At 38.6% G+C, this 20,448-nt stretch overlaps 1 protein-coding gene across 2 annotated transcripts in view; it reads left to right on the top strand.

The window, feature by feature from the left end:
• The first annotated feature begins 2,384 nt into the window (after positions 1-2,384).
• The window catches only part of LOC137277330 (ubiquitin-like protein 7), a 55,495-nt gene continuing 37,431 nt past the window's right edge, over positions 2,385-20,448 (top strand). Inside the window, exon 1 of one of the 2 annotated variants that reach the window (XM_067809015.1) lies at positions 2,385-2,573. In XM_067809015.1, coding sequence (XP_067665116.1) covers positions 2,432-2,573 — 142 coding nt within the window. In that variant the 5' untranslated portion in view covers positions 2,385-2,431. The remainder of the gene's footprint in view (positions 2,574-20,448) is intronic. The other variant, XM_067809014.1, reaches the window with a different exon arrangement.

Genomic DNA, 20,448 nt, shown 5'->3' on the forward strand with positions numbered 1-20,448 from the left:
CACAGAGCTCAGTGTCTGGTTTATTCACACCTATATGTCTGCCTGCCTGTCTGCTAAAGACAACATGCAGTACACAGCTTCAATCATTGACCACATGTAATTTGAAGTTAACACCTATCAGAGTATACGACATAAAGAAAATAAGTTGATTTATGACTCGTGCACATTATGTAATTAGGCACGTGTGATACACATGACATGTTTTTATGTCTGTGGGTTGCAAACAAACTACATTTACTTTTTCGGATGACTGGATCTGACGGAAACTGGTGCAAACTCTTGTCAGTTTCAAGTCCTGCATTGTACTTGGACGAATGGCAGATTCCAGCCACGCAGTAGTTTACCATCTCTACTGATGTCATTTTTGATTGGATCTAGCGCAAATTCGGAAAACATGTATTTTCAACACCCAACATCTCTATATACATTCTTCATGGATAACAACTTGTTTTAGTGTGTATGATTTTGTTTGACAACAGTATATGAATCCATACTGAAACGACGTATCAAGTACACAAAAAGAAGTTGTTATCCATAAAGAATCTTACTTTCTTGTGACTCGCTATACTTCTAAAATGCCCATCAAACAGATCATCTGTCTGTACACACAATGAACCCTCAGCATATCAGCAAATGAAACAGCCAATCAGAAGCCGTCGTTACACTTGAGTGCACATTCAGGTGCTAAGACTGGGTTCGGTCTCCCGAGGGCTTCGTTTCGGGGAAGTAAGCCCAAGTACAAAATATTGCACTTTCGAATCGCGATTGTACGCTTATAATTTTGTTTATTTGTTTTTTTAAAAACAGCAATGTATATTATATGTCATGAATAAGTGATAAATGTGTTTTAATTATGTTTGATTTTTTGGTTGCATGTGACCTTTAACCAGCACTCACCACGTGGCGTGCCATTTTGCTTTTCCTGCACCATTCCCACAACAGCAAGTTCGAACAGCGAATTAACCCCTTTACTACTGCTGTATATCTGAGCTCCTTACAATTGGTTCCGACCAATTGTAAGTTTTGATTGTAACTTACAATGATCTTACCCTACAATCGCGTGCAAGTGGATGGCGATTGTAGCCGCAGCCTAAGATCGCAATCTTAAAGGTCACATGCAACGTAAAACACAACTTTGCAAATCCTGGTACCTTTCGGTATGCACTTACCGAAACAAATCATAGAAATGCCAATTCAACCTAAAAAGTTGAAAAAAAACGCGATGAAAAAAAGCCCGCGAAATCGGAGTTCAAACGTTTCACTAAAAAACCCCCTCTCAGAGAACATGTATTTTCAACACCCAACATCTCTATATACATTCTTCATGGATAACGACTTGTTTTAGTGTGTATGATTTTGTTTGACAACAGTATATGAATCCATACTGAAACGACGTATCAAGTACACAAAAAGAAGTTGTTATCCATAAAGAATCTTACTTTCTTGTGACCCGCTATACTTCTAAAATGCCCATCAAACAGATCATCTGTCTGTACACACAATGAACCCTCAGCATATCAGCAAATGAAACAGCCAATCAGAAGCCGTCGTTACACTTGAGCGCACAACCAGGTGCTAAGACTGGGTTCGGTCTCCATTCTGGGTTCGGGCTTCGTTTCGGGGAAGTAAGCCCAAGTACAAAATATTGCACTTTCGAATCGCGATTGTACGCTTATAATTTTGTTTATTTGGGTTTTTTTAAAGCAGCAATGTATATTATATGTCATGAATGAGTGATAAATGTGTTTTAATTATTTTTTTGTTGCATGTGACCTTTAAGTATTTACAATAATTGTAGCGGTAAGATCGTTTTGTGCAAGTGGCCCCTGAGTGATGCTTAACAATAATTCAAACACTCTGAGCATGGCGTTAATAATCTCACTTTTAGTCCCATAGTGAAGACTTCACAATACTTTACACAGTGAACTCTGAGAAGCAGTGCTCTGGTTTCACATCAGTGATATTCTTTCTACAGTTCCACTCCGAGGAAGTTGTTTCCTCCATGTTAATTCCTTATGGGTGTTTGAACAATACATACCAGAAAACAATGTTATCCCTTTACATTCCTCAAAGATGTTTTCACACTTTTTGCAATGCAAACTTAAAAACAAAGTATCTCAAGCTTTATATTTCTTGGTTAAGCTTGAACAAACTTTTTTGTTAACACAACTGAACCTCGACTGTCTTAAATATCCCCGCAGAGTAAGTTCAACAATTAAAACCTTGCAGCAACTTATATATTCCTTAGTGATGCTTCGCCATTAAAGCCTTGGTGCAGCGGTCACATCGTAGCGAACCGGCCTTGTCCCCACTGTCATTAAAGCTGCTAGCACGTGGAGTTGCTAAACAACAACAAACCCCGGCATGCAATGTGAAATGTAATGCGCCAACCAATCAGGATCCCAAGGTGCATGTGACGTCACATGTAAACATGGCGTTCATCAATGTCTGTGATCGAACCGACTCCGAAAAGACTGGTCGATTTCGTCTTCAGCGAGTGAATATTGATGGACCAGTGAACAATCTGTTACAAGAAATAGCCAAGAAGATCGAAGCCTCAAAAGATGAGATCGGTACTTTTGTCAATATACGATTAGAAATCTGGTAACTGTTTAAGTATGTGAATTTCGTGATACCACGAAATTAGGTGATATGTAGGACATATATGCGTTTAGGTTTGCATAGTCACTATCCTTTGATGGAAAGATATCCACTGGTACACCCCGTATTATTTATCGTTCTACGCCCGAGAATAGTACATAGAATTTCCATGTCATTCCTGAAATAACATAGAAGTAGCCTGGAATGATTGTCAATGTGAGTGGGTTTTTTTTGGTTTTTTTGTTACATTGTAAACCAAAAGTTACTGTGTTCTCTAATCTGATTGGTTGAAAAACATGATTAAATGGTATGAGATTCCCGGAAACTGAAAGACTATTCACCGCGTATTGACACGTAAACAATTGTTTTGTTGTGTCATCAACAGTGGTGACATCATTCAAATCATATTGTATATTGTGACATAAAGTTAGAATGACGTCACAAATGAGCAACTCCAGATGCTACCATGAGAACCAGCTGAAACGGCCAGCTGATGACACTTCACTGCTGTATCCCTATTCGATGTAAACGAGTGCAGACAGTAAAACCCTTTGGTTTACTTTTTTGTTTACAATGTCGATAAACATCATGTGTTGGCCAATTTCTGGGTGTTATTGAGTATTTGAAGCATGGGAATGTTCCATTTGAAACCTCCGTCGGTTCCAAATGCATTCCCGTGCTTCAAATACTCAATAACACCCGGAAATTGGCCAACACATGATGTTTATCTCCTAATTAGATCTAGTTTGGGAGTCCCGCACGTACCCCAGCCTTTTACACGGTAAATTTCCTCTGTGAGGATTCCTTCCACGGTGTAATATTCCAACACTGAAATAAGTTCCTCGACTGTTTTTATACCAGTTATAGTTTGTTGAATCAGAGACCGTATAATAGAGGGACGGTCCTCTCCAACAGTTTATCATTAAACATCAGCGCTGCGGTCTGGCATGTAACTGATACACATTGACACCCTGCTGTTAACTTCCGGTTACCGGTACACATGCACAACAGATGCGCAGACATTCGCAAATGAGCACTCTGGTATCCATGTATACAATATTGCGTAATATCCGGACAGGAGTTAATTCCTTAGCTGGATTTCACCAGCTGCGATTGACAGTCAAAGATTACATGAACAGCTCCAATAAACTGATTACAATAATCGTAATCTTTATCTTGTCTCTCACATGCAGGTCAACTGACAACATCACTGAAAATGTGTATCGTTCGCAAAATCCGAGCCATTTTAGATCAGTCAAGTAACAGTACTCTTGTCAATATCCCAGATATTCGATGAACGTATCATCAAAGTGTCTCGTTTAGGAGATAAACATCATGTGTTGGCCAATTTCCGGGTGTTATTGAGTATTTGAAGCACGGGAATATTTCATTTGAAACCCCCGGAAATTGGCCAACACATGATGTTTATCGACATTGTAAACAAAAAAGTAAACCAAAGGGGTTTTACTGTCTGCACTCGTTTACATCGAATACGGACACAGCAGTGAAGTGTCATCAGCTGGCCGTTTCAGCTGGTTCTCATGGTAGCATCTGGAGTTGCTCATTTGTGACGTCATTCTAACTTTACGTCACAATATGATTTGAATGACGTCACCACTGTTGATGACACAACAAAACAATTGTTTACGTGTCAATACGCGGTGAATAGTCTTTCAGTTTCCGGGAATCTCATACCATTTAATCATGTTTTTCAACCAATCAGATTAGAGAACACAGTGACTTTTGGTTTACAATTTCTTTTAAGTATCCGTTGCCACTGGTTGGTGGTTCACTAAATGATGCTATTACTCTCTGATTTTAATTTCATATTAATTTGCATAATTTTATGAATTGATAGTCCCAACAAAACACGATTTAACATTATCCAAGAACGTTAAAGTAATGTTTTTTGAATGCCAGTTTGGGGCCGACAGTGATAATGTTTTCGGAGCCATACGGAGACATATGCACATTATGGTGATTTTTGCAAAGGGAAGCTACTGAGAACTACTAAAGTCACGAGGACAATTTTCACTAACGTCAATGTACAACATTGCATACAGTAACCACGTATAGCTGATTTTGTGACCATTTGACCGTTTCTTTCACAGTAGATTGAGAGAGAATGAAACAATGACTTGAGAACTTGAACTTGTCATGACTTGAACTTGTCATGGCATCCCCGCTCCACAAGCACACCACCCGATGAAATTAATCATTTTCATAGGGTTCATAACTCTAATTTTATCTTGTTACTTACTATGAAGAATTTATAATCACGTATCTTTCCGAATATACCGGAATTGCAACTGACAGGAACTGTGCAGGTGTGATTCTGATGTTATGTTATTTATTTTATAAAAAAGGTTGTTTTATAAAAAAATAAATAAATAAATATGAATGGCAATTGTTTGAAATTGAGACTAATGCTAAAGAATATACCAATTTTTTAAAATATTAAAACATGATATTGTAAATTCAATACTTGGTCATGATCAAATTCAGATAGCAAAAGCCCTCAGTAGAGATTCCGATGTAATAAACAATTTTATAGTTGAAGAAAAGAAAAGTTATATGGATAGTCAATTTCTTTATTTATTCCATTCTTACTGTGACAATAAAGTTACACCATGTGTTCAATGGTTTGGCCACTGAAGCTCATTATCAAGCAACAGAGAGGTACTGTGGATCATATATCATGAGATGTGCATCAGGAAGATTTTATTTAGAGTATGCACACCTGTATAGAAGTCAGCACCCATCATAGACTTATTCACATCTTTGCGCAGTTTTTGCTAAACCGCAGAATTGATGGCAGAACAACCATCAGAATCTGTCTCTTCTTGCGGGGATGGGGTATCTGTGCGTTCATCAGTGAGGTCAGTGAAGAATGACTTCCATACTCTGTCACACAGTGCATCTATTGAACTAAAAAAAGGAGATGCACAATTTTTATATTAAAGAAAAATTAAGAAGCAATATTAATTCTTGATTATACAAACGCTTTGATATTTTAAACTTATTTCTGCAAATAAAGGACAATACAAATACCAATAGAATAATAACTACCAATAACTACAAATTATCAACTTTTTATCAACAAGTTTTCATTCAATAAAATGATTTCTTTGGTGTGCACCCTCAGTTAACAGAGACATCATTTTGAACATATTATTTCCATTATTACTTACCTGCAATCACTAAAAACTGTTCATTGAAACTTCTATTTCCTGGGCATCTACAAGAAAAAATAATATGTTTATGCTATGATTGGTGTAATGATATAAAAATAAAGTTGAATGAGGTGATTTAACTCATAATTAAACTTCATTAAGAGGAATAATGATAAAAAGAGAAAAAAAATATTAATTCATGATAAATATGGATATTTGCTTCAACCATATTCATCACAATGAACAAAAATGAAAATATGTACAATTATTGTCATCCCATAAGTGCATGAGACTTTTATAGAATGAATTAAAGATATATTCGTGTCATATTAATAAACAAAATGAATGCTGTATCGTCTGCTACATGGTAACTGAAATGTGCAGTACATGATGCAAATGCGGGTTTACGTTAAATAGCCATCAAAAATAAAATATCGATCGTTGCCATGTAAATTTGGTACCAAACAAAAGAGGAAATTGCCATGAATGTTCACAATTTTTTATTTTAAAAATGCTAGCAGTAAGCTGTTATTGTGAAAGCATGCAAAAATTAAGAAAATATTTCAGAAAACGTTCATACTTTGTCATATTGCATGAGTCAAAATAATGAATTATGCGACCTCCACAGACTTATAAATACCAATAAACCAAACTTTAGCTAATCTGCTTTTATTACATCCCGGTAACTAAGGACTGGTATTGAGAATTGGTAGTTGTTACTGAAAATCAAAATCAGGACTTTCGCCGATTTTGCGCCGTCACCATTGTCCTCACAGAACAATGACCACACATGACAGCATTCATCAAATACAAAGACATGTATATGCTTTAGCACCCCAAATAAACCTCAGACGCACTGTTGCAAATATAAGTATGTACATGAGAATAAATGAGAAAAATTACATCTTACTTTTGTAATGAAAATACGCAAAATCTATGGCTGAAGTGAACACACGTTTCAGTCAGCTTCCGGATAGGCTGCGCAGTACAAGCCGCAGCGCTGATGGTTTCGCGCATTGGCTTGAGGGCTGTCCCTCTATTATATGGTCTCTGGTTGAATGTATATTTAGAGTGAGGTACAGTGCGTAAGGCAGTTTCGGGTCACTAACGAAAAACCGACTGCATACGCATCCGCAAAAAGTATATCTAAGCGCCTACCCAGGTAACAAAAGTACGTTTTGAGGACGTCACAAAGTTGCGTTTACGTCCCCATAACATCCCCTGTGCGGAGTCGAAATCACGTGCTCAGAACGTTGTTTTTGGGTCGTATGAACGTAGAAAATAATGTTCTGAGGATGCGACCTCATAAACGTAACATTGTGACGTTATTTTCTACGTTCATACAACCCAAGAATAACGTCCTCGAGATGTCATAAACATAACATCACAAAGTTACGTACTTATAGTTTTTTGGATATATACGTACGCACAACGTACTGTAGTCTGAAGATAAATATTTGTGTTAGGTTTCTTGGTTGTCGTCACCATGATCATATCAATATCCAGGACTAAAAGTCATAGTTTCCGTTGTTTTTGTTAGATTTAAATTACGAATGCTGAAAATGGTCAAGTGATTATGAACAGTTCTAAAAATTATTTCGGCAATTATAAATGTGTGGTTTGGAATTTTCAAAACTGTCTACTTTGAGCCCAGGTAACACATAACAGAGATGCTTCTTTTGTTTAAACTGAACCATTTATTCAAGTATAATACATTGCTAAGAAGCATTTCATTTTAGACTTGCACTTCCCCACCTTCCCCATCGGCAGCGTGCATCTGAAAAAAGAATAGTTGATCTTTAAAATCAAATATTATTCAAAAGCACAAGATTAGAACATGCCATTACATTTTTAACACCCAGGATGCCAAGTTTTTTCGGGTTTTTTTTCTTGGTTGTTGTTGTTGTGACGGTTGTGCGAGAATTGCGCTCGTGTATTCCTGGATCTGCATACGGCTATGAAATTACACAGAAAATGTACAAATCATTTTCATTAATATTATCAGTTTTACTTATATCTTTGAATTAAATTGCTGTTTACTAACCTGTTCATAAGAAACTGCAATATTTGTCCCAGCATAATTGATATTGTACATCACAGGAACTAAAGCACATGTGTGATGGCTGCGTGTGAGCTTCTAATAGTTGTGTAGAAGCTTACAATGTGGTATAGTACACTTACTGAGTCAATTTCCCATGTAAATATTCAAACAATGAAAAGCTTTCAAAAAATGAAAACGCATACCCTATATCCACATATGATATGATGTTGAACAAAGATATATGTACATACTGAAATTTGTTTCATGAAAAATATCTGAACGATACACAAAATATGAAGAACCCAAAAGTGTTGTAAATAATAAACGGCCCATGTAAGAGCAACATAATGCATAAGGCTTTAATTTCAGAAATTATTGTACATATCAGTGAGAAGTTATGTCATACCTTCTCTTTGTGAAGGCTATATGTTATAAATGTACGTATCAGTGTATGAAATAGCGTCTGCCCAGCGGCCCGTTGCTTCCTAGTTTCATGGTGGGCTTACAACTTTATCTTATAGCCGGCCTTGTGCGCCAATACATTTTCCAAGGGTATATATTTGACCAGTCATTGACTGCAGGACATATTTTGAAAGTAGTTTACAATTGTGGTAACTAGATGATGTCTGTAACTAGATCATGATCAATCACACTGTAACTTCCTCAGATCAACCTACCCATTTATCTAACACGAAATGTGACTCGCCTAGAGAATGTTTTCAGCCAATGAATAATGTTCATTTCTGATTGTAGTGACTCTAAAATGAATTAACAGTGACCACCAAGTCATGGTTTCATGAAATTTGCTTTTACACATGTTTCAGTTTACCTCACTACAAGTAATTCATTAATAATTTTGACTTTCTTTTAACACCATATCTCAATTTCCTATATTTAATACAGGACTGGTTACATATTAAGAGGGCCGACAACAGTTAGCTGTCTTTTTGTAGGAGTTTCATACACTGGTAACATACTTAGTGTTTAGTACGATTCTCGCACGAAGGACATATAAACTGATCATCAGCTGAAACAGTGTGATGAGTGAAACAGTGTGAATGTATCCACCCCTTACACGAATCACATTCCACCCAAACGTGACCACATTGAAGTTCCTGATCCTCAGTCCACGACATCTGACAACCCATACAGATGACATCTTCCTCTTCTGCTTTCTTCCCAGCTGGAGTAGCCACTGCTTTAACTCTGACTGAAGCCGTCTTCTTAGCAACTGACTTGCCCTTGGCTGAAACGGCTCCTTGCAACATAAACCTAACCTTTGCTCTTTTTTCTCGTTCGGCAAACTGTCTAACTTTCTGAAGACATTGTAAACTCATGGCAGTTATGCATTCATCTGACGTTACATTGTCAGGCATATTATCAAGAATATGGGTTCTCTTACGCAGAGAAACGTGCTTGATCCCTGGCAGTACCAAAGATTCTTGCAGGATCACGGATACTGACGAAGTATCAACATCAATGGAAGACTCTCCATCATCATCCCTAGTCATATCAAATGATGTAGCAGCACTAGCAAGGAGTTCCAGTCCAGACATGTCCGCAGTGGTTGAGTTGTCATCACGAACACTGGCAGTCTTCATGCCTGACTTGTCATGAAATTTCTTGTATCAAAACATGGAGACAGACCAACTACATCATATCCCTCCTGGATGTGTTTCTGATACTCCTCCCTTACTGCTGTTGACAAAGCATCTTCAAGGGATCTTAAGGCCATAGCAGCACCTGTGTTCTCATCTGATATACTGGGTGTTTAAGTTACACTGGTCGCATTAGAGCTGAGTACTTTCATGGTCCTCACAGACTGCAAATGTGAGTCCAGATTTTCACATGATCCAGTATGATGACAGAGCTGTCAATCGGGAAGATGTCAAACGATTGGAAACTGATGATGACGGTGAAAGGCTTATAGGATGACAGAAATGCCTCCTGCAGTGTTTCAGCAAATGTTTCCTTTCCAATGGACATACCTGCGTGCCCTCAGCTGTGCTTCCGAACTACCTGGTTCCATCGTGTCTTTAAGGGCCCAAACACTCCCTTGTCAAGAGGTTGCATAACATACATAGCATTGGGTACAATTCTGTACAAGTCAATGCCCCTTTCCAGTGTCTATTCTAGGACGTGCGATTCGTGCTAATAATGATCAAATCGCTCCTCATAAAAACAACAAAGCGTGAACTGTCACTCATAGTAATTTGCTCCCTAGCTACCATTCAAATAACATACAGAAAAAAGCTTTATATTGATAAGGAATGACTTTTTAAATCGGAGTCGGCCACAGGGTCAAGTTCGAGTGACAGCATGGTTGGTTGGTTGGTTGGTTTTACAGTTTTAGGGCGAGTTGGGCCAGTAAAAAGCCTATTTGCACCCATGTGACAACATGTAAACATAACAGAGTAACCTCCCTTGGTTAAAACCATTATTGGCACTGGGGAAACGAAATTCCATTCATATCAGTATGAAAATAGATAACATTTTTCGATGAAGTTATGATTTGATTAATTAATTAATTGACAATGTTAGACTATGAACTCTAAACATAGTGCTTGTGTACAGCACTTGCAAAACACGTACAGTTTCGTCAATCTGTTTTAGAACATCAGTTTGTTTTAGCTTCGTTTTCGAAATCAGACAATATTATCACTTGAAGTTGCAGATGACAAATGAATACGAAATTCTTATTTACAACAGTTTGTGGTAATTTGGCTTGAATAATGAGATACAAAAACTAAAAATAACTGACTTTTTTGCACAAAATAAAACTGAGAAAGCAACAGTGTCTGCCAGGTGCTCCTGTCAATGGATTATAGCCCCTTGGTTTAGGTGCCAGGTATACAAAAAATGGAGGCATCATCCTACCTTCTGCACATCCACAAAACATCACCGTGAACCACTGCTTACTTGATCCTCTAGATACATGTGGAACATGTGAAGAAGTGCTTTCTTCCTTTGTTGGTCCCACCACTGTACTTAACTAAGCCTTGCTCCCCAGGACAAAGCCAGTCTCATCAGCATTCCAGATTCTCTCTGGTAAGTCGATCATGCTTTTGGTGATGAGAAAATCCTTGAAGTCATTATACCATCTATCAGTCCTATGTTTGGATACTTTAGCTCTGCTAAATTCAAGGAGTGTCTCATTTCTGGGTTGAACAATGTGTACCAGTCATAACCCGGTCTGTTATTTTTAAACAGTGTTACCTTATTTTCCTTTATGACTATGCCCTGTACAAAAACTGGCATGGTTTTAAGCCCATTCCCCGAGATGCCATTTCTTTTAACCACAGCACCATCTGTTCCTCCTCTCTTTGGTTGAAGAAAGGCATTTTTCTTATTTATTTCTGCTTCTCCCAACAACCTATGATAAAGAAAGCCATATGAGAGGTCAAACATTTCTGCAACCTTTCTGATGGATACCTTTATGGTCTTGACATCATACAGGGCTCTCTTCACTCTTTGGTGTCTAGGAGTGGACGGAGAACTGCTCTGCTTGGCTGTATACTTTTGTGCAATTCTTTTCGCTTTCTGTATAGTGGGGCTCTGTTTCTTCCTGGGACTTACTTTACTGGGTCTTAACCCCCTGGATGCCGAGTTTTTTTTCAGGCGCACATTTTCGTAAGGTTTGAAAAGTGAACGTTGTGAAAGATTTGGAGATTTGCGCTCGTCTGGTCCTGGATCTTCGTATGGCTATAAAATGAAATGTAGAATATTTAATTTCCTATCCGTTGGTATAAATATAACTGCAACTACCTCAGGGGGTTGAGAAATAGACACTGCAAAATGTTGTCCAAAATGTTTGTGTGCATTAAAAAACAGTAAATTTCTCCGTTTTTTATCGTGCACCAATAAAAGCACTCTGCCACGTTTTTTTTTTAAATTGGCATCTTTGCGTAAAGTGTGAGCGAAGAAAATACAGCTTGATATCTGAACGATATAAGTGTATATAGAATGGATGTATGTGCTAATACATAACGTCATATTCACAAAATCAAAAATGACCTGCGATAAATGTCAGAAATCAATTTTCTTCTATGACGTCAAACATTGACTGAGAGGTCATGCACGTATAAAGAAAAGGGGGCAAAACTCTGCTATGCTTTACATTAGGTCAATGTAACTCAGATCACATGGAGAGAATTCGCTGTGGATACAAACAGTATATTTTCATTATGTTTTGTTCACAGTGAACAAAACTATTCCAATACAAAGTTCCCCAATGTGAGAGGATACCTTTTGGTAGTTTCATGATTTGTAAGAAAAGATAGCAATGTACTACATCAGAAAGCAGGTACAGTCTGTTTGGTTCTATTTGAGACCGATGAATTGCTCACTAACACAAAATCTACTTAATACAACAAAACTAAATTTTGCACAGCCACATGTAGTCGACAGACCTACTCTGATGATGTGTCCCATAATTTGGGACACCCAAATAAAAAAATTGTTTAACAAACGATCATCATTTTCTTGTCACCTTTCGCTATTTTGTACGAGGGGGGCCTCTAGCTGGTTGAACAGCCAGGTGGGCAAGGTGCACATGTGAAATTAACACATGTGATTTGCTCGGCAAACCAGACATTCATGATTGCAGTACCTGAAACAGTGAGATCATCAAAGTATTTAACTGTTTTGAAAACAAAGGTGAAAGGGGTAGGCCTCAATATGCTTTGGCTAAGTATCGTTTACAAACTGCACGTACTGTTGGGATGACGGAAGGGAAGTTAAAAATCTTGAAAAACTGTACCGATTCAACCTGCACAGACACAACTGAAGGGACTGTCTCAAAGCCTACATGATGTGAGAAAGTCGATTCATTTCAACAACAGCTGGTTAGAAACGCCATTAAGTCTCTATATAAACAAATTACCTTTGTCTCTCTGCATATATTCTGAAAAAGCATATGGAGACAAATCATTCTTTGGTCATTTCAAAATATCAGTTATGGAAGTTGCTTCACAATTTGGTTTCGTTACAAAAAAGTACGCTCAGAAAATGGACGTGCACTGTGTAAGAGGTCTAGTATGATTCAACTAAGAAACCAGTACTTATGCACAATTCGAAAGAAACGTACAGGGGGTTACGAGCCTGTATATTTGGACGAAACATGGGTAAATGCTTCTCGTACCACAGGGACACAATTGTTCACTAGCTCCTCTCCAGAGTCCTGTGCCAGAAATTTACCACATGGCAAGGGAGAGCGACTGATTGTGCTCCATGCTGGTTGCAAGAGTCGGGGATTCCTACCTGGCTGCTCCCAAGTCTTCAAGGCAAAATCTAAAGACAACCGAGACTATCATACCGAAATGAACGGTATGGTTTTCTTAGAATGGGTATTCAATTGCTACCAGCACTGCCCCCCAAAAGTCTGATTGTCATGGATAACGCTCCATATCATGGCATTCAAGTACTTAATACAAAGGCCCCAACATCTAACAGTAAGAAGGGGGACATGATAGAATGGTTGCAAAACAAGCAATACCGTATACAGAAAAAGTAACAAAACCTGTTCTGTTTGACATCATGAAGTCAAATAAAACCACACCTGCCTTTAAGGTTGATGAGTACCTTACAGAACATGGTCATTCAGTTTTGGGATTGCCAGCCTATCATCGTGATTTAAACCCAGTAGAACTCATTTGGGGTATCATGAAATCGGATGTTGGCAGGCAAAATGTAACATTCAAACTTCGGGATGTACAGACGATTGTTCAACAGTCAATAGACACCATCACACAGGAAACATGGCAAAAGTGCGTTGAGAAAGTTGAGAATGAAATAGAAAGACATTATTGGGAACAAAGTGGACTGGACCATGCCACATCAAGCCAGTCGTCAGCGAAACCGATTTGGACAACGTCTTCTGAAAGTGGCAACACTGACTTCCATTGAAGATCTCAAGTGGTAACCAGATAACAGCTCTTGAGATGACCCCATCCTCACAACACACACTTGTTGATTACCTGGCTGTTCTACCAGCAAGTGCCCCCCCTCGTACAAAATAGCGAAAGGTGACAAGAAAATGATGATCGTTTGTTAAACAACTTTTTTATTCAGGTGTCCCAAATTATGAGACACATCATCAGTTGGTCTGTTGATTTCATGTGGCTGTGCAAAATTTGGTTATGTTGCAATTAGTAGATTTTGTGTTAGTGAGCAATTCATCAGTCTCAAATGGAATCAAACAGACTGTAATAGCTATGTGGATGGACCTATCCGATACATAATTTAGTACTTAGATTCCCATATGCTCCTGTTTGTGGAGATTTATTTTGATTAATTTTGCATCATTATTAACAGAATAACAGCCACATTTTCAAATGTAATGAAATTACTGAAAATAATGCGACATTTTAGTTGACGTCATGGCATATTTTGTGCATTTTGTGACGTTGGAAAAAGACGACACTGGTTTGCTGATTAGTATATATCGAACCTAATTTCCACTCAATGTGTAAAAGATCTCGGCTTCTGTGTCAGAATTCAACACTTTTTAGACAAAACATAAAATGAATGGTTTTACCACTGAAATAGTGTCCTGAACATATCAACAATTAGACAGTTTTACTATGTATCTTATTGTGGGCAACTCAAGCACCTGTCCGGCATCAATTTAGCGTAAATGAAAATTTCCCAACACCTGAATATTCATCGAATATTCATTTGGGAAAGAGACTTTTCTTCTTATGATTATGTAATTATTTCACTTCATAAGTATAAATATTGTTTGAGTTAGATATTCTGCCATCAGATTTGTTTTAATCGAATTTGAATTGACTTTATTATCTGAAAAAAATGGTAATGAATCATAAAACGTTTTTGACAAACTAGCACCTTGTCAATCAATATTCATATTGTCTATAAAAACATCACAAACCAATGCAATGAACAAGACAGTTCCTTGAAATATGTGTGGGTCTACATTTCATAAAATGTGCAAGTCATTTACATTAATATTATCAGTTTCACTTATAAGTTGGAAATAAATCACTGTTTATTAACCTTTTCATATGAAACTGCAATATTTATCCCAACGTATTGAATATTGTACATAAAAGTTAACTAAAGCACATAATGCACTAATGGCTACGTGTGACCTTCCAACACTTGTGTAGAGGCTTAAAATGTGGTATAACACACTTACTGAGTCAATTTCCCATGTAAATATTATTCAAACAATCTAAAGCTTTCAAAGAATAAAAACGCATACCTTATATCCACATGTGATATGGTGTAAACATGGACATATGTAGATACTGAAATCAGTTTCATGAAAAAATATCTGAACGATACGCAAAATATACATCACAATGCTGAAAGAGCAGTCGGAATGATATGGCCTTTGTGTTTACTCTTGTTCAACGGACCTTCACCTCAAAGAAATTGCCTAATATATACAACAATGTTGACGTGTGACATCACTGCGGATGACCGATTTCTTTCAAAAAGGCGGTTTCACTGACACGGGTACACAGAATTCTATGAGGACTCTTTCCTTGATTCAGGGATCTTTTGTACATAAATGTGAGATGTAAGTAATCATAAATGTTCTGACTATCTGTGTATTGTTGTATGTTTTTATCGTTTGCGTTGTAAATGACAGAAGAAGCCAGAAATGCAGACAAGTATCGTTGTCGTTTTGTGTGATATTGGGTCAGTCATGGCATTAGGCTGCACTAAAAGTTTGACAGTTTCTTATGAATTATCAAATGATTGCATTGTATCTATTTTTAATTTGCTATTTCTTACTACGATATTCTTCCCCTGAATATTCTAAGCGTATTGGGCCATTCATTGTAAGCAATGATTACATGGCTGAATGCTGAAAAATTTCCTAAAATGCTACGCAGTGTAAAATTGGAATTTTTCTTTGTTTACATTTCAAACAAGCGCAGTCTTTCGAGCACAGTGTTCGTTTCCACACCCAGTAGCTTTCATTTCGTTTTATCTAGACAGTTAGTATTGGTGACAAAAAACAATTTAGTTTGATTCTAAGATGTTTGGGGAATTCAATGGTGCATTTGTGGCAGCTGACTATGAAATATAGGTGATGTAATAGGCGTCTCAATACCGGCCTTCTTGAAACGTGATTTTGTAAACACTATCCAATATCGCGAAAGCGCACTTTGGCGTTCATGTAACTGTATTTTAGAAAACATCCCAACCAATTCTGGGTTCATCGTTGACGTTTCAGAATTATCATTACTGGTCACATCAAAACTTGATATCAGTGATCATTAATATGCTATTTTTGAAATTCAACACTGCTAGTAATTAGCCGATTTTCACATTTCAAAATATACAGCAAATAATGCTCTGAATCGCGATTATTGTGTAGTGTGAAAAATGGATTTATGATGAAGCCTATTTTGAAAGGCAATTTTAAGCACTTTAGCTTGGTCTGAGATAATAGTGGATGGTATCAGGAAACGGGGAATTTTGCCGCTGAATTCAAAGCTGTGAAGTATGTACACATACATAGTGTATTTAGAATTTTATTGGACTTCAAAGTGAGGATTGAAGGGGAAGGACATATGTGTCCCTGGGAGTTAAACTACGTCTTCCTATGATGAATTATCTGAAAGATTAGGCTACAATAGTTTAGTGACTGTTTCACATTGCACAACACTGTAGCTACATCATATGTGTACACTGTAGCTTTGCTTGTACCTTACAAAAATGCAAGAAAAATTATATGACTTGGGGAAAAAAATTAACCCCAAAGCATGTTATTCCCAATATTTATAACCTATTACCTGGCAGACTGTTCTGAAATGCAAATTTTGTTTTGGTGAAATGAAGACCAAAACGTTTTATGTATCTACCTTGTGCTAAGAACATCTAAAACAGACCGAAGAGTGAGTATATGTTTTAAATAAAGGGAACCGAAGTAACATCGTGAAACTTATTGTTTTAATTCAAAAGTAATTAACATTTTTCGGCGGCTGACAGGTTTGAGATGATCCCTACTTTCGGATGATCTGGAACTGACTTAACCACGTGGTCCCATAAATTGCTCATTTCTCAAAAAATATGGCAGATGTAGAGATTTTTGTTGGTTTTTACAGGTGAAAAGTATATGCATGCAATGGATTGTTAACATTAAGCAATGTTTTCCAATTCTTACTTGAAACGGGCCGTCCTGAATGAGTTACCTTTCCTGATGTGCCTATGACAGATTACATGATGAACGATGATAGGTATCCTCATTACAGGGCATGCAGGTAAACTTCTGGTTCAGATCGAGAATAACAAAATATATCACATTAAAGAGCGCTGTCTTGGCTTTAAAATGAGAGATTGGGTGAAGAAATCTGTCAAGATTTACAGCTTCTAGGGGTGAATGTACGTGGCAGTGATCCGGAATAGCAGTGATCTGGAATACCCTTACCTACTGTATGCATGTCAGTTTGTAATTTTTTATTTTGGTGGGGATGGGTTTGATAGTGAATGAAAGCTCCAAGCCAAACCAGCCCCTGGATATTTAACGCAAACCGGTCCCTGGATATTCAACCCAAACCAGCCCCGCAACCAAATCGGCCCCTGGATATTTAACCCAAAACAGCCCCGCAACCAAATCGGCCCCTGGATATTCAACCCAAACCAGCCCCGCAACCAAATCGGCCCCTGGATATTCAACCCAAACCAGCCCCACAACCAAATCGGCCCCTGGATATTTAACCCAAACCAGCCCCGCAACCAAATCGGCCCCTGGATATTTAACCCAAACCAGCCCCGCAACCAAATCGGCCCCTGGATATTCAACCCAAAACAGCCCAGCAACCAAATCGGCCCCTGGATATTCAACCCAAAACAGCCCCGCAACCAAACCGGCCCCTGGATATTCAACCCAAACCAGCCCCTCAACCAAATCGGCCTCTGGATATTCAACCCAAACCAGCCCCGCAACCAAATCGGCCCCTACATATTTAACCCGAAACAGCCCCGCAACCAAATCGGCCCCTGGATATTCAACCCAAAACAGCCCCGCAACCAAATCGGCCCCTGGATATTCAACCCAAAACAGCCCCGCAACCAAACCGGCCCCTGGATATTCAACCCAAACCAGCCCCGCAACCAAATCGGCCCCTGGATATTTAACCCAAAACAGCCCCGCAACCAAACCGGCCCCTGGATATTCAACCCAAAACAGCCCCACAACCAAATCGCCCCCTGGATATTTAACCCAAAACAACCCCGCAACCAAATCGGCCCCTACATATTTAACCCAAAACAGCCCCGCAACCAAACCGGCCCCTGGATATTCAACCCAAACCAGCCCCGCAAGCAAATCGGCCCCTGGATATTCAACCCAAAACAGCCCCGCAACCAAATCGGCCCCTGGATATACAACCCAAAACAGCCCCGCAACCAAATCGGCCCCTGGATATTTAACCCAAAACAACCCAGCAACCAAATCGGCCCCTGGATATTTAACCCAAACCAGCCCCGCAACCAAATCGGCCCCTGGATATTCAACCCAAACCAGCCCCGCAACCAAATCGGCCCCAACATATTTAACCCAAACCAGCCCCGCAACCAAATCGGCCCCTGGATATTTAACCCAAACCAGCCCCGCAACCAAATCGGCCCCTGGATATTCAACCCAAAACAGCCCAGCAACCAAACCGGCCCCTGGATATTCAACCCAAACCAGCCCCGCAACCAAATCGGCCCCTGGATATTTAACCCGAAACAGCCCCGCAACCAAATCGGCCCCTGGATATTCAACCCAAAACAGCCCCGCAACCAAATCGGCCCCTGGATATTCAACCCAAAACAGCCCCGCAACCAAATCGGCCCCTGGATATTCAACCCAAAACAGCCCCGCAACCAAATCGGCCCCTGGATATTCAACCCAAAACAGCCCCGCAACCAAATCGGCCCCTGGATATTTAACCCAAACCAGCACCCAAAACAGCCCCACAACCAAATCGGCCCCTGAATATTCAACCCAAAACAGCCCCGCAACCAAATCGCCCCCTGGATATTTAACCCAAAACAACCCCGCAACCAAATCGCCCCCTGGATATTTAACCCAAAACAACCCCGCAACCAAATCGGCCCCTGGATATTTAACCCAAAACAACCCTGCAACCAAATCGGCCCCTGGGTAATGGTAATGATGGTTATGGTAATTATCTTTAATGGATAAAGATAAGCGTTTCCCATTTATTTCTTTTTGTATAAAAAAGATTCGACTGACAACACATCCATATAAACATGTCAATTGATTTGTTTTATATAAAACATAGACTTAGACTAGAATAGTTTTGATGTCAAATCCTTTGGCGTAAATGTACTGTAAATCACGAAATTTTTGCGTCATGATATTTTTGCGAGTGGCGACCAACAGACGTTTTTGCGTCACAATATTTTTGCGACTTGCCTAATTCTCAAAACATAGTTTAGTTTAACAGTTTCAAAGCTTACTTGCATCTGAAAGTTTTATCTGAAGTAAATCCAATCACATATTAAAGTTTGCCACTAATCTTGAACACCATTTAGTGGAGTACTTCTGCATGTATGCAATCAGTGATGTTTTCCTAAAAAGAACACCTGCTGCATAGGCCAGATAAGCTTAAAACAGTTCAAAGGGATTAAATTAAATGGAATGACTCTAATAAATTGGCACTGATTTAGGATCAGTTTAGTCAGTGTCAGCAAAGCTGTTGATCTCCAGATAAGTCCGCTGGATGGTCTCGGCCTTTCAAACAGTCTCCAAGAAATGTGTGTTGCGTGGTTGGCGCCTGTCTGGAATATCAGACGTACTGATTGAGTGACTTTTGTTCAGGTATCCAATGTTTGACATGTGACACATGAGTAATGCTAGTAATTAGTCATTCTCCATGTTGTTGTCATTGCTTAAAATATGTATTGTCTAGATCTATTGTTAATTTATATGAAGTGGTGAATGATAAAGCGAAGATAGGACAGGTTGTTTGCTGATTATTCAATGCATTCTACCAGCAAATTGCGTCATGATATTTTTGCGAGCTTAAGTCATTCGCAAATTTCGCAAAAATATCATGCTCACAAAAATTTAATGATTTACAGTATTTACTTAGTCTCAACTGATTAAATCGAGAACACACCAGAAAATATTGTAATGGGTCCTCTTTGGAATGGCCACAAGGGCAGGAGGGGTTTTCAGCTAAAACATTCACATAATTCAACTCAGACAGATAAAGGTTTCAATTAATTTTTATATGTATAGAGACAAAAAGATTTCAATGAATTTATTATATATGGACAGATGGAAAGCTATGATTACATGATGCCATATTTAGAAAGTGGTCAAATGCAACATATGTCATATTTGGGATTTCACTTTCTCATTAAAGTACAAATTCTAGTACTTTTTTGGTTGAGCCCCATCCGGGATTCGAACCTGCACCCTCAGAGTCAGGCACCTAATCGCCAGCACACAAAGTCAGGCGCAACTTTGCGGTGACTGAGCGGGCTAGGCGACTGACTTAGTGTGCTGATGATTAGGTGCCTGACTTTGTGAACATAGATAGATAGATAGATAGATAGATAGATAGATAGATAGATAGATAGATAGATAGATAGATAGATAGATAGATAGATAGATAGATAGATCTCTTCAGGAAAGGACTG

This window comes from Haliotis asinina, chromosome 3 (assembly GCF_037392515.1).
Source record: "Haliotis asinina isolate JCU_RB_2024 chromosome 3, JCU_Hal_asi_v2, whole genome shotgun sequence".
Lineage (NCBI taxonomy): Eukaryota > Metazoa > Mollusca > Gastropoda > Lepetellida > Haliotidae > Haliotis > Haliotis asinina.